Source organism: Thermobia domestica, chromosome 5 (genome assembly GCF_964235325.1).
Source record: "Thermobia domestica chromosome 5, izTheDome1.hap1.1, whole genome shotgun sequence".
Lineage (NCBI taxonomy): Eukaryota > Metazoa > Arthropoda > Insecta > Zygentoma > Lepismatidae > Thermobia > Thermobia domestica.
This window is the reverse complement of record NC_137458.1, coordinates 172,011,944-172,027,572: the sequence shown is the minus strand read 5'-3', so window position 1 is coordinate 172,027,572 and position 15,629 is coordinate 172,011,944. Positions and strand designations below refer to the sequence as shown.

At 34.6% G+C, this 15,629-nt stretch overlaps 1 protein-coding gene across 1 annotated transcript in view; it reads right to left on the bottom strand.

Moving 5' to 3' along the window:
* LOC145684728 (brachyurin-like) overlaps positions 1–14,327 on the bottom strand; it is a 30,109-nt gene extending 15,782 nt beyond the window's left edge. Inside the window, exons 1-4 of the mRNA XM_081757101.1 lie at positions 14,210–14,327; positions 10,664–10,739; positions 4,717–4,864; positions 512–681 (exon numbers count right to left, since the gene is read on the bottom strand). Of these exons, the coding sequence (XP_081613227.1) occupies positions 512–681; positions 4,717–4,864; positions 10,664–10,739; positions 14,210–14,266 (451 nt within the window). The 5' untranslated portion in view covers positions 14,267–14,327. The remainder of the gene's footprint in view (positions 1–511; positions 682–4,716; positions 4,865–10,663; positions 10,740–14,209) is intronic.
* Positions 14,328–15,629: the final 1,302 nt, after the last annotated feature.

The window sequence follows — 15,629 nt, the reverse complement described above, 5'->3', positions numbered from 1 at the left end:
CACTCCGTGAAAAATGATGCAAACGCATAAAGAAATACTCGCGAATTATATGCCCCAGCTCCATGACGAGCACAAGCTCTACTAGGGCTAAAAGTGATCCAACGCAATATTAATAAGGTAAATTGCATTTTGTGAAGGTTCTTCAATTATGTTTATGATTAACTACACACTTATAAACTATGGTTAATTGAATTATCATTTTAGCTTACTATCAATATTGGATGCTTAAGAAATGAATTACCCTTTGATGCTTAGTTTAATGATTGCCTTCATCAACATTAATATTCAGATTTAGAATGTAGTAGATAATTTGAAAGCGAAATCATTAATCTTGTATTTAATCATACTGTTGGATTAGTAATTGCAAAGAACACAACTACACATTAAAAAATTAAAAATATTTGATATAAGCAATAAAGCAAGGATGGTAGAATTAAAGATTAGGAAGGAGATACACTTATGAAAGAATGATAGATATTTTTTTCTAATTGTATCACCCAAGATAACTCACCAGAGTAAGTTACTGACTGTGGAAGTCTGACAAGACACACATCATTGTATAATAAATTTGGGTTGAAGTTTTCATGAACAATAATACGGGTCGATGATAGAATAACTCGTCCCTGCTCGTAATTAAGAGTGAAATCTTGTGCACCTAAGTAGACTTCGGCTCTTCTTATGCTGAAAAAATATAAATAATGTACAACAGAAGAAGAAATGGGTTTATTTTTTCCTACATACGTTTTGCTAAACAAATTTGTCACCAAACATAATTTATAAAAATACATTAATAACAGTGGCGTATATTGGTTTGATGGCTTGGGCTATCACTAGCCACTATAACACCTGTTCATTATTATTATTATTATTATTATTATTATTATTATTATTATTATTATTATTATTATTATTATTATTATTATTATTATTATTATTATTGGAGTTTAGTTTCCATGTTGTTAACATTCTTCAAAATAGGAGAAAATATTAGAACATACTTTCCTTTTATCAAGTAGATAAATAAGATTTGGTTTCTTTGGAAAGATTAATTTTGATGTATTTACTTATTATGGAAAAACGATCGTACATTTCTACCTTCATGTGCCATGTGAAGTGTCCCTATACTTTGTTTTGGATAGGTGGTAATTCTACTAATCAGAGTAAATAGAAGTTGTACGAATAATAAAGAACGCTGAAATAGGCGATTAGCCAACGTAGAAGCCTCAGTCTGTAAGAGCAATCGCAACATAACGCAAATGATGCACTAGGTACTTATAATAACTATGTCCACCATCGCAAAACACTGTAAAACAAAATTTGCTTTGCTTTGATGCAAACTGCAACGAACGAGACTCAATATGTCTGAGACAATTCACAGCGACCCACAAAATGCGTCATTACTCGTATAACTCCTCTTTACCCTTCGTGCACGCCAAAGAAACTAGGGCTGGTCACAAAGTTCCGGTTCCGGCAGATCCGGTTTTCAGAACCAGTTCCGGAACGGATTCCAGACCTCGATCCGAAAACTCGGTTCCAGAGCTGCATGCGAAACCCCGTTCCAGAACCGTATCTTAAGAACCGGTTCCAGACCTGGATCCGAAAGCCCCCAAAGACCAGTAAAGGAGGCACAAAGTTCACCTTCAAAACACTGCAAAGAGGACCACGCGCTTGTGCCGTCCCCGCACAGACCTGCTTGTGCCCCCCAGAAAAAATGTTTGTTTCACCAGTGGGTGTTTAGTAAAATAAGTTTGCCAGTTTGCTTGTTTAGCCAATGAGTTTGCCAGTTACCCAGTTTGTTAGCCAAACGAAACAAGCGGTCGCCACCTGGGCGCCTGCCTGTCGCTTCCACCATTTCATCTAGCACACTGTTCACAGCCTGCCAGGAGCTCGGGTTTACGCGTAGGAATTTCCACAAAGTTCTGGTTCTGGCGGAACCGGTTCCGCGAGGAACAGTTCTTGGAGATCTCGTTTTCAGAACCGGTTCCAGATTTGGATCCGAAAACTCGGTTCCAGACCTGGATCCGAAAACCCGGCTCCAGACCTGAACCCGAAAACCCTGTTCCACACCTTCATCCGAAAAAACGGTTCCGGAACCGGATCTTCTAGAACCGAATCCGTTCAGAACCGAGAACCGGTTCCACCAGGAACCGGTTCTGGACATTCCTAGAAGAAACCGATTAATCTGTGGGCAACTGGTGCTACCTGGTGCCCGTTCGTATGCTGTTATTGGAGGTGGAGCGAAGAAGAATGAACTGATAACTACACGATTCTTGCGAAGTAAGTAACCACAGAAGGTAGGTTTCTGCTACTTTGCCAAATTGAAAATCTCTTAAGCAGCGAGACAGACTGTGTGCATTGAAGCTAGTGTGTGTATCTAAATACATAGCTAAAGCTCTGAGAATCTTATATCATTGAAAGGAGATACTAAAGTATAAAATGATCAATATAAATTAGTTTTTATTATAATAACTTTATTTGTAGTATTCTAGGGTTACGCCGGTAGGCCCTGTAGCCCACAAAATACGACACTGATTAATGGTGTGATAGAGAATATTGACTCTTAGAATAAAAGACGTGATTTCTTCTTTTAATGTAGAAGACAAGGACGAATCCTACTTTCAATTTTAAGAATGACAATTGGTGAAAATAAAATTAAGAAACAATGAACAAAGTGAATATAATTGGCATATGCAGGTGATTTAATTAGTCACAGTCCATAACGCGTTTCACATTAAGAAATTCTAAAGAGCTGAAACTTGACAATCATAGCTACAAGTTTTCAACCATCATTGGGAAATTTGTTGCTCCGAGTTCCAAGGACTCCTGCGTGTTTGCTTCACCAACGTTTTTGTTTATGAATTAGAATTATTCCCTTTCAATAAGATTAGATGCAATTTTCGTTTTCATATTTACCTTTCGTCACACCTTTTATCTATGTCCAAAATAAAAGTATTTCTTCTTAAACGATGCAATATTTGTTTCTCTCAACTTCAACTGTCACTTTCTCATTGCTGTATGTAAACGAAATTAATTTTTCGAGTAAGTATTCATATTCATATTTAGAACGTTTTGAGACGCTTGTCATCACTCTCTCATAAGTTCCAACATCCCAAACCGTATGAGGCCGTAACAGTTCACACAAACGTTTTCACCATTCTTATCTCTTAGCTGTTTATTAAATCACTGAAATAATACGTTTCCTCACTAATATCTGAGTTGAGTTGAGTTGATTTTAAAGTTTAACGTCCCGTTCAACAACGAGGCTTTATGAGACGTGGACCAACTGATTAAGGTGGAGTCCGAACCACATGAGCTCCCGTCGGGAATCGAACCCGGGCCTCCCACGCCAAAGGCGCGTACGCTAACCGCTTAGCCACGGAGAAGTTCACTAATATTTTTATGGTCATGTCTGTTGTTATTCTCTTGCATTTATCTATAAACCGATGACTAATTGTTCTTAGTGGGTCAATCCGTCTGAAGTGCTCCAAAAATGGCGAAAATGGTTGCTCGACCATCTCCGAAAATTACAAAAATTTGAGTGTGACGAATCGTGTGTATGGGAAGGACAATAGCATCATTCACGTTTTCGTATGTGCAAGTGTTCCTAAATGGCGACCATCTTTGTTGTCGATGGTCACTTTTAACATTTGCAAACGTTTACAAAAACTACAGTTGCTCAGGACGTACGAATCAGACGAACACACACAAAAAAATGTTTACAGGAGAGACTGAGGTACACGGAGAATATAAACTTTTGTGCCTAAATAAATATGCAGGGTTGCAAACTAATACATGAATTCACCATAAAAACTACAGAAAGTTACACTTTTAAAGGGTCTGTATTTTGGAATGGCATAAAGTGAGTAGTTCATAAGTTCCGCGCTGAATACTATTGCTTGTAAAAAGTCTGCAGAAATATCCACACCTATGATACTACTGGCACCGTAGATTTATGGGGGTCTGAAAATTGAAATTTGTGATTTTGATGCAATTTTTGGAGCGTAATATCTCAGGAGGGCAAAGTGCTAAAAATTGCTGCTTATGCCACGAAGTAATTCTGTATGTGAATAAACTATTACAAAAAATCATGACTGATATTAAATGGATAAAAAAGTGAGGACATGCTAAAAATGATAAGAATGCACGTGCGTGACGATGATCGTAGTCCGGAAAAATGTAAATGTTTGGATTATGTTTCATGCTAGATCTCAAAAACTACATGTGGTGCAACAGTTAGGCCCGCTTTTCTTTGTGTTGACAGAAAACAGTGCACATGCTACAAGAAATGCAAGAAAAAGGACCAGGAATAACAATATTTCGTATTATGAAGTTAATTAGTATCCCTAAGATAACTAGATATGTTGTGTGTACGTATCAGTATCAGTAAATAAAGATTACTCTGGTCTCAGAAAAGTAATTGATAAAAGTAACAACACTTAAAATGACCAATACTTAACCTACCTAGGTAGTTATTTCACTGCAAGACTATTAATGAGAAGTAAATCATAGTTTAAGAACAGCTATTTAGTAATGAAACTATTGCTGAAGTTGTGCACAATAATGTACTCTTCATTTATGTGTATTTATACATGCAGAGTTTCCAGTACTGTACTTTAAGTTTGAGAACAGTGTAGGTCCTAGTTGTTTAAAGTATAGTTACGAGTAAATGTTGAAAATTATGTACTTCAAATAATTCAATAGATTTTGTGGACTTACCCATTACCACAGTGAGCTGCTGTGAGAACCCAATCTGCTGAAATGAGAGATCCTCCACAGTAGAGATTACCGTCTAATATCAGAAGAGCTTGGTAAGGGAATTGCCCATGTTCTGCAAGTTGACCGTTAATTATCCTGTCGTTAGGAGCTGAAGGAAGAAAAATAAACTATGTTTCAGACAATTATTATAGAATATTAGATGATTCTAAAATATAATCAAAGCATTCACTGTAATCGCATTTACATTTTTCTTATATCTCCCTTAGAAAACTGTTTAAGTACGTGAAGTATTACCAGTCACTGGAAATGTCTTTAAGTTATGTTTCCGTTAATTCTACTTTTCTGTATCTAAGTAAAATTCAATGTGAGTGTTTAATGACTGTTTCCATTTTGTAAAACCAGTAGACATTAAGCCTGAATTACTAAAATGTGAGCACAACCACCTGCAGGTATGAATTAAAAATGACATAAGAATTCTTTTTCATGTATTTCAGTAAAACTAGCATTATATAAAACTATATTAATTCGATTTTTACTCTCAGTTTCCTTCTACTTGTATATAAAGTAGCTGCAGTAAATGATCGAGTACTTGAGAATCCATTAAGAATAGTTATACATAAGAATAATCATGAAGAGTATTACAAATGCAGTCAAAAGAGAGGCGTATATATACTTCATTCCAATTTCATTTAAATATGCCTTTGCTTACAATTATTACTGTTCTGTTTTTATAAATATTTTTTTTAAAAATATTATCTTTAAGATCATTATTTTTAATTAATAGAACTATAGAAAATAGAACATTAGATTAATAGTTTAATAAATTGTAGATTATCAATTAAGAATTATTATTTAATATTTTCAATGATTTAGAATCTGGCTTTGAAGCATATACCTGCGAGTTAGATTCACAGTAAGAGCATATATTTCTCATTGCTAATATAAAACTGAGAATTAATTCCATGGATACGTGCCTTATGAGGTACTGAATTTCTCTACAGAAATAACCTTACTTGAAAATCAAAAATGGGAGACGATATACCCAGAGCCGTAGCTAAGGGGGGGCCAGCGGGGCGCCCGCCCCGGGCGCTGATAGCAAGGGGGCGCCGAACGAGCAAGGAGAAAGAAAAAGTGGTGTTGGACATGAGTAAAATATGAGTCGCCCCCAGAAAGTATTGGCGCCCTATTAGATCAATATTGCTGTCGGTTATCAATGAAATCGCAGATTTCTTAAAAATTTTCTTGCTCGCTTCGCTCGTAATCCAAGAGTTTAAATAAATCACAAGTTTTTACTTATTACTTAAAGAGTTTATTATAGATGATTTCTTAATGTCATGTGGTATACAAGGTCCCGAGTAATGACTTATAGTGTATGCAGGATAGTGGCGTATTTACGATTTTGTTTCGGGAGGGGCTTTGCTAACTTTCGGGGGGGGGCTTTGCCTGAAAATGTGAAAATTCTGCAAGATATTTCATATACTTTACTATAGTAAGTAAGATTTCGGGGGGGGTTAAGCACCGAAGCCCCCTTAAATACGCCACTGATGTAGGAGCATTTTAAAAATCAGAAACTATCAAAGTCTTGTTCGGCGTTTTAACAGTGATGAGTTTGCTCAGTTCAAAACGTTTTTTTTTTAATCTACCCAATCAGATTAATCACGACGCACAGTGGGGCCAAAGCACTGAATTCTTGGCAAAAATAAGAATTCGCAATATGAAGCAGAAAATTGAAAGAAAACCAATTAGTTTGGTGTGTGCAGTGGCTACAATAATGTTATTTTGACATTATTTCATCAAAAGCATAGAGTTTTGCATCATAAAATGAAATAGGTCTATTCCTTATATTCGCGCCTAAATTAAATAACAGATTATGTGATTGGCATAAAGAAACGCGTGGGCAATATGTTTTTATTTGGCAATTTACGATTAGCTTATATTCTTACGCATGAAAGGAAAAAGTGTACTTATTCATTTTACAACTGAAGAGTAATAAAATTGAAGAAAAGTTCTTGTTTCTCAAAATTATTTCAAAGTTGTGGAGGATTCGTTATGACAATGAAGATGCAAGGACGCTTCAATACATAAAAATTATCTCATTACAAGTTCTCGATATGAATATATTATCAGATATATTAAACATATTATGATTTACAAGCATCTGTAACCTGTCCAGGTTGTTTTATATATTGCATCGTGCATTACGTGAGCTCATTTCAGGGCTTGATTGGAACATTCTCAGCTGGAGCGAGCGGAGGCTCATTACAGTTGATTCCAATGTCACTTCTGTGCACGCATCACAAAATACACAATACTAAATTGATCAACACCATTTTTAATATAGTTCTACGTTATGGTCCATAGATTGTTTAGCATTGGCATTTCAAAATGTCACCACCATTAATCAAATATATTTGACTAGAGTTTAGTTCTGTTGGTGAATGCCAGAGAAGTATGACTAGATATTGGAAACAAGATGGGTCCTGGAGGCGAAACCCCCAACGAGGTCTGGGGGCAAAATTCTCAGAATCGACCTATATTCAACTTCGTCACTGCGTGCATGGGGATCACACGTCTAATAATCTAACACTTATTCTCACATTCATCCCAGCTAAATTCAAAAGCAGCATTGCATCCAGAATGCGGTTTTCTTCAAACATTTTCATGTGCTATACTTCCCAAAAGTGCGAATATGTGCAGGTTTTCTCTTTGCATACAGTAAGAACAATGTTTCCGCTACGACATATTAAAAAATCACAGACATTCGTATTATGCCATATTTTCTACTAAAATGCCGTTCTATCGTTTGACCATAGTTTATATGCTTTCAGTATCACAGCATTTTCCAAATATGATATTAAGTAGGAGATTATCATAGGAATATGATAATGATATTAGCATCATTGCAAATATGACTATTGACTACACATCACATCAACATTCTAAATATACAAAACGATACATACATGTCGGTCGTGTCACCATGTTTACCAGCCACTGAATATCTACACGCAATGTAGGAATAGTCGCATTCAAAGTCAATTTCCTATCTTCTGTCGCTAAGCAGCGCCTCTCCGGCTTCGGCGGATAACCACATATACACGTCCCATGAGTTCATTGTAAACTGCTATCACTTCTTTTCCTGCACACTATCTTATGTGTACACTATTAAGCTTTCATTATAACAAATCATATCGAGTCAATCTTTAACTTCATTTTTCGAGTTTTTGCTCAGAATTACCGCGTTTGGACCCACTTTGGTGCGACCCCCGACGGTGAGAATGAAGGTATGAAAGTGATAAGAGTGAAGGGACATTCAAGATGCTGTTTGCGTGGAGTATTAAAAATAAAGGTAAACAAGGGGAACAATAACATTTTCGAACTTCAAGCAGTTGTAGAATAGGGGCTTAAGGGATCAGAACTTAGCCCAACGAAGTTCGACTTTTTCAGACACTAGTCACTACCTATGATTTATTTTAAAATTCCATTGACATATCAAATGCTTCCAAATTGGAGGAATTTATTGGAGTCATTTTTTCGTCAACTTTTTGTATGGCCAGCATATTATTTTGTGCATACGTGTCTAGTCGTGTGATGTTTTTATCTATCTACATACACACATTCTTTATATATGTACGCGTTAGTGTATTTTAATATGTCAATTAATAATAAGTACCGGTACCTTAAATTCGGAACTTTCATTCATTAAGAAATTAAGTACTAAATAATTACTTTAATTTCAAGTATATGTAGTAGTCAAATATATACAGGGTTTTCATAAAGTCTGGACGGATTTAATTTGCTTATAATTTTCTCATATGAATCAAATAAAGTGCTAACGGTAGCGGAAGGATTAAATTTCAGCTCAGTTCATTCACCGCCACACCTCCAACTGGGCGCCATTTACGTCCACATATTACGGTACATTTACGTCCGGTACATTTAGTCCACACATTGATACGGTAAAAAACATAGTCATCTCAGAGGAGTTTTTCATTTATTTATTTCTTTAAAAGACACACACACCAATACAGCTTACAACTTACTTTTAACAGTCAACATTGAAACAACAATGAAAACAACAATGGATGGAATTTGGTAAGAAACTGATCCTTGCCCTCCCTCTCTCTCTCTCAACGTGTTCAGAGTTGCCGCTTATCTAACAGTGTTGCCAACTAAAAATTTAATCCTTCCGCTACCGTTTGCACTTTATTTGATTTCATTATGAGCATTTTTATGAAAATTATAAGCAAATTAAATCCGTCCAGACTTTATGAAAACCCTGTATTTTGGATTTTAAGTACAAACATTGAACATATTCTTCACCTATATCGATCAATATTTAGAAATTCACAAAGAAGGCTCCTTCTGAATTTCCATTACATTTCACAAAATATTTTTTACCGTAAAAAGATCGAAATTAAAATGCTATTGATGTCGTCACATACAAAATAAAATTAAATAGTTTACAGTTATTACTGGCAATTAATACTGTCACTCATTTCGAACAATTAAAAGAACATAGTCTAAATGTATTGAAATTTCATTTCTTATCGTTAGTACGAAGCATTGTAAATAGTAGTAACTTTCGATAACTGTTCTCCTAGTGAATTTGTATACAACGAAAGGTAGTTTTAACAAGTTTAACAAAAAAGTCCAAAATAACACTCTTGAAAACAGCTCTTATTTGAAAAAGGTACATAATGATCGCGTTTGGTTCTTGCAATGGTCTTTCCAAGAAGATTAATAAAAATTCAAAATAGCATAACAACAAAAGCTGTTTTGCTTGTATATATATATATATATATATATAATGATTGGTAAGTTGAGTGTTAGGGGGGCGCCGAATTCTGCTTCGCCCCGGGTGCCGAAATCTCTAGCTACGGCTCTGGATATACCTGTATCAATCAACATACGAACTTGCTGTTAGAACATCCTTGAATATGGCACCGTTAAGTCTGATTTTAAAAATTACTTCTTTTTCGCAATTTATTGATTTCCGTACAGTTCAGAAAGTTTCTTTATGGAAAGTGCTTCTTTAGTGGTTTGTTCGTACAGCATCGAGCAAGTTATAAGAATTTTTGCTTCCTACCTTCCCTATTCGGCATGGGTTCCTGGGCATTCATAGCTGGAACTTATTTAACGTTTCTCTCAATTATCCTTGCCTAATATGGAACAATAAATGTATAGTGCCTAGCCAATTTCCCTTCGATAGATCTTCCCTTTATTCTTGGGTTGGTGAGAATGAATTACCCAATTTTACATCCGGTGGGAAAACATTCTCTTTAACTTAACATTTGAACTGACCGAAGCTACTTTTACCATCACTTATCCAAAAAATAAACTCCAATGTCCAGCCAGTCAGGAGGCAGTGTGTTGTTGAACATGTTCGTGTTAAAGTGCATCGTGGAGAACATAACTGTGACTGGTTTGCTTATATGGGTTCAAACTGGAGCATTCTGCACATCTAGCTGCAAAAACATCAACAGCGCATTTGGGTCACCAGTCACCAGTGTGTATACACAAGACGCCATTGGGTTGGAAAATTTCGTGCCGGTGACAGAATATTAAAAAATGAATCCCGTGATCACCTAACAACAGTATGTTCCAATGATCTTCTCAGGAACAGCAGGAAGGCAGAAGTGAGTGAGTCCTATTTTAAATACTATGTACTTTCTAATAAAGACGTGTTCCTGGTTAAGAACAATGAACTACATTCATACAAGTAGCAGTATTTTAAGTACTATATTTAACTATTTATTGCGTCTGAGCTTCTAAAAATTTAGTTTCTGTTGATAAGTCTAAATTTTATTTCAATTATCATGACTTTAATACTTTATGTAGGTAATCCTACAGTATTGTATCTAATCGAAATACGTTAAACATTTTCATCGAAAAAATACATACACATATATACTAATCAAAATAATAGCATAATAAGGTAGCTTACCTGTTTTTCTTGGTGCTGTATCTAACAAAGGCACTTTCGGTCGATTAAACTTGGGACCTGAGATCTGTGGGGCAGACTTCAGGAAAACATTGAAATTAGAAGAAATATTATAATGTTAAAGTTGACTTTCTAGCCTAAACAACTGAAATAAGCACTTTCTAAACAATTACGCTTACACCTAATTTTTCGTAGGGTTACTGCAACAGAGAGTACTTATATTTGCAATAATTTGTAATACTTTCTTATACTAGTGCTCTATATCTACACTTTGGGTAATGATCTACGTTCTGATATATATATATATATATATATATATATATATATATATATATATATATATATATATATATATATATATATATATATATATATATATATATATATATATATATTATAATTTGATAATTACACTAGAATTTCATTATCGCTAATACAATTGACATTATCTATACTAATACAAGGTTATTTCCATAAGTCATAATTTTAAAAATGAAAAAAAAAAACATCTTTGCAGTAACTTATACGGGAATCTAATAAATATATCCGCTCTATGACTGAGCTTAAAATATTCATGAGGTAAGTAATTAGTTCTTAACCAGTAACCAGTTTGTCGTCCTTGCTAATCTTCCCATAGATCTGTGTGCGTGGATTTGACTATAAGTGCCAGTGGGGTATTTGGCTATGAGTACAAAGATTTCTTTGACGATTTGTTTAACACGCAGCAAAAACTAATGTGCGTGGAGAAAGGGAAATACACGCCGCAGAACCTGTATTTCCCTTTATAGGGATGATAGGAGAACACAAGAAAGAAATGCAGAGGTCTTATTAAACGCTTGCAAGGACATGGGTTTAGAAGTAAATGGGTTTATAAATTCGTCATGATCGCAAATTATGGATGCATTAAAATATCAAATCTCTTGTCGTCGCGAATTCTGTCGAGGAATTTGAAGCTTAAAATATATAAAGCTATAATCATGCCTCTTGTTCTGTGTGGTGGCGAAACGTGGTCTCTAAGTGAAGTACATAGACTGAAAGTATTTGAGAGCAAGATCGTTAGACGAATATTTGGACCCAAGTGGAACGGGAAAAGGGAATGGCGGAAACTTCATAACGAGGAACTATATCATTTATAGGTTTACCGTCATTGTTAGGGTCATCAAATCTAGGAGGCTCAGGTGGGCAGGTCATGTTGAAAGAAAGAATGGGAAAATGTAGGACATCTTTCAAAGTCTTAACTGGAAGACCAATCGGAAAACTACCATTAGAAGACCCAGGCGCAGATGGGAGGACAATATTAAGATGGATCTCTCATTAATAGGAATATAAAGTAGAAACTGGATCCATTTGGTTAAGGATAGAAGTCAGTGAAGAGCTTTTGAGAACGCGGCATTAAACTTCCAGGCTCCATTGGCTGAGTTATTTAGATATTTAGTACTAGTGGGGGTACCTATCTTAGATACAAAAGTGAGTTGTGTTTCGAATCCCACTTTAAACATTAGGTCGGGTTACATGTAGCCTCGGTGTAGACAAGCTTCAATAAATCAATTCTTGACACACCTATTTCGATAAAGATGTTTAACGATGACTCTTAAATTTAGTATAGTACGAAAATCTCTATGTAAGTGTTATGAAAACAACGTATGAAGCTGTTGAAAATATATGGAGAAGTGATTAATCATAGTTATGAACTATTTCCATTTTGATTGTCTTAAATCCCCTCATTCACTATTTAAATTTTGATATTAATCTAATGGCCATGTACTATTTATAATATAACGCCAGAATATCAGCCAAGGTTCAAGGTATATTTTTCGTAATTACTAATATTTTCCGTTTGCCTTAGGTCGGGAACCGAATGCTTAAAGTAATATTTTTTAGTTTTCTTTTCTCTATATAGCCACGGAAGTTCTTATTTTTAACACTTTGTAGTAAAATTCATTTCAATGGAATGCAGCAAATATGTATTGCGTGGTTTCGATTCAATTTTTAAATAACTGGTTTACTATTTTATTTACTGAAGTTCTTTCAGGGCGAAGCAACTAACGTGTTTACTTTCCCTGTACGTGGTTTCAGGATTGGTACCAGGTGGAGCATACTTATTTCTGATTGTGTTTTAAACAGTAGGTTTCGTTTCATATGAGTTCGGTTTTAATAAGCTCTAATCAAGAAATCAGTCAATCAACATCTTGTTTACGATTCTAACTGTTGTGAAGTGTGTTTAACATTCACATGTATGAGCACATACATTAATAAGCCTATTTTAGGAGATAAGCGTGTGCAGTTGCTAGAATTAATAGTTTAACAGTATACTTACCGTTCACAGGACTGGCCTTAAGAAGTAAGAACCTAATTGGGAGCAATTGTAGTTGCCCCAATTTCTCAGATATCAGCCAACTTGCAATGTGAAGTGGTTGAGCTTGAGAAACAAAGAGCATATTATACTTTAGCGCCTAATTGGGAACAATCAGTCTAATCGGCCTAGGGTCAAATTTACGTATCGTAAGCATTTATTTTTCTGTTTTGATAATATTCTCTCTGTAATGTTCGATTGTTGTGTACTGTTCGCTTTTATAATAAACATATTATATACATATAGATATAATGAGTTTTTCAACATTCACCCACTGCAAAATAGTTTTCCGATCAGGAAAATTTTCATTACTTAAAATATCGAAGTTTAAGCGAAGAGATCTTTGCATGTTAATCACAAAAATGCTGCTGAATCGTGACTGGTACATGCGATGAGCTCCTATCCAAAACCATAATGACGACTGAAAATTGTGTGTGGAAACAACTTGTTACGTCCCTCCACTGACAGCGCTATAGTCGATCAAAACGCGGAGGTTTTGTTGGATTACCCTGTATACGACATACACTAACAGACAGACTGATAGAAACATTTTATTCTATTCTCGATTGTTGTTTTCTTTGTTATTATTATTATTATTATTATTATTATTATTATTATTATTATTATTATTATTATTATTATTATTATTATTATTATTATTATTATTATGTAATATGGAAATGATTTCAAATACATTTTAAAAACTAAAATTAAATTAAGAAACCATGGATCAGAGGTAACAGGCATTACACTCGGTGTAACGGAATAAGTAACTAAAATATAAATATTAGTTTCCAAAAACCAACTTTTCCCGTAATAAAACTATTAATTTATATAATACTTCATAAATATCTGAGCTTTTAGTGTGCCTGACTTTTGGATAATATGGAAATATTATTTTCTCTATTCCCATAAGATAGGGAAATATCTATTTGTAAATTCGAACAAATACTGTATCTATAATCGATTTTGTAGTGTTGGTGAATAATAAAACATTTTCAACACTAACCACTTACACTACTAAATAGTGCTTTATGTTTCAGTCGGATGAATTGCTGTGTCTGCCGAATAAACATAAATAAGTACATAAGCATTAAATGAACGCATAGAGAGTTAACATTTTAAAATAAACTCGTTTCTGGGTAAAACGAACCCATACACAAAAGGTTGTGTGAATGATAAAATGTTACATTTACCTGCACTGCCACAACAAGGAAAGCCAAGACAACCAAATACTCCATTTTGTTGTTCATTTGGAACAAAGGACAGTATCAATCTTTATATTAGTACTACTTTATATATGCCACTTCTATTTTTTAATCTTTGAAGTGATCTTGATGAGAAGGTACTGATATATTTAAGAAAAGAATTGATATTTTTGATTACTTTTTAAGATTTGCCAGATCTCCTTGAACACAGAATGATTGTTTATTGTGGAACCGTGTTTAGATAACAGTTTTCTTTTTTAAGTTTAGAAGTTGCTATTACATCACTATTCTTTCTTTGCATATTTGGCTACATCAATATCAACGATATACTACATATATTAAATTACATAATTCTATTTTACTCTGAGGGTAGACTACATGGAACTCCTTGCTTTGATTTCTATAAAGAAACTGAGATTAAGCCCGGTTCACACGGACTCAAAGAACGCTGACACTCAGCTAAAATTTTTTCATTACTAGTTGTTCAGTCCAGCGATTCTCAACTACTATATCACGACACATTGGTGTCACGCAGTCCCCTAGAGTGTGTCGCGAAATTTTATAATTTAAATATCATGAAGAATTTAATAATAAATAGTTAAAAATCAACTTTGAGACAGACTATACCAGTCAACAGCGGCAGGAATAATGCTCAGTGCTATATAGAGTCATTACTTTTTTTTAAAAAAACTTATAGGGTTACACTATTATAATTTATATTGTTATTACTATTATTTTTACTAATGAAAATATCAAACAAGAGTGCCGCGATGTCCTGGGCCTTCAGTAAAGTCTGTCCTCAGTCAAGAAAGGTTGAGAACCATTGGACCAGTCAATATGGCTGATCACCACTTTGCACTATTAGCGTACTTAGGCTGAAAACACTAAAGAAGTGCAGGAAAAATACAAAGTATTGGATATTGAAAGTTTAGTGATAATAACCGGTAAAATACTCAATTTTAGAGATACATTCTGAGCTCCTCTATTCCTTTAAGATGCTCCCTTTAATCAAACTGACAAATAAAAGAACAAGCTATAGGTAGGTACTATGTCCCAAAAATCAAAATAAGGAGTTCAGCCATTTTTCTGTGATGCAATCACAATCAACAGGCAACATCAATTTGAATGTATAAAAACTTTCCTATTCCTTTTAGAATAAAAATCATCAAAGGCAATCATTTTTAAACAGCTGTATTTTTATTTCAAGTCTAAGTATTAAAATAATGTGATACGTATGGTTGCAAGAGGTTTGGTGGCTTTATGGGGGGAGGAGCTAATACTGAACTTAGGTACCTAACATTGGCACTCATCTTCTTCATGAATTTATGTAAGATGCGGCCGCGTGATTTCCGGCCAACTGCTTCATCACCGGTATCTTTGAACAATGAAATAACAGTGAAAGACAAAC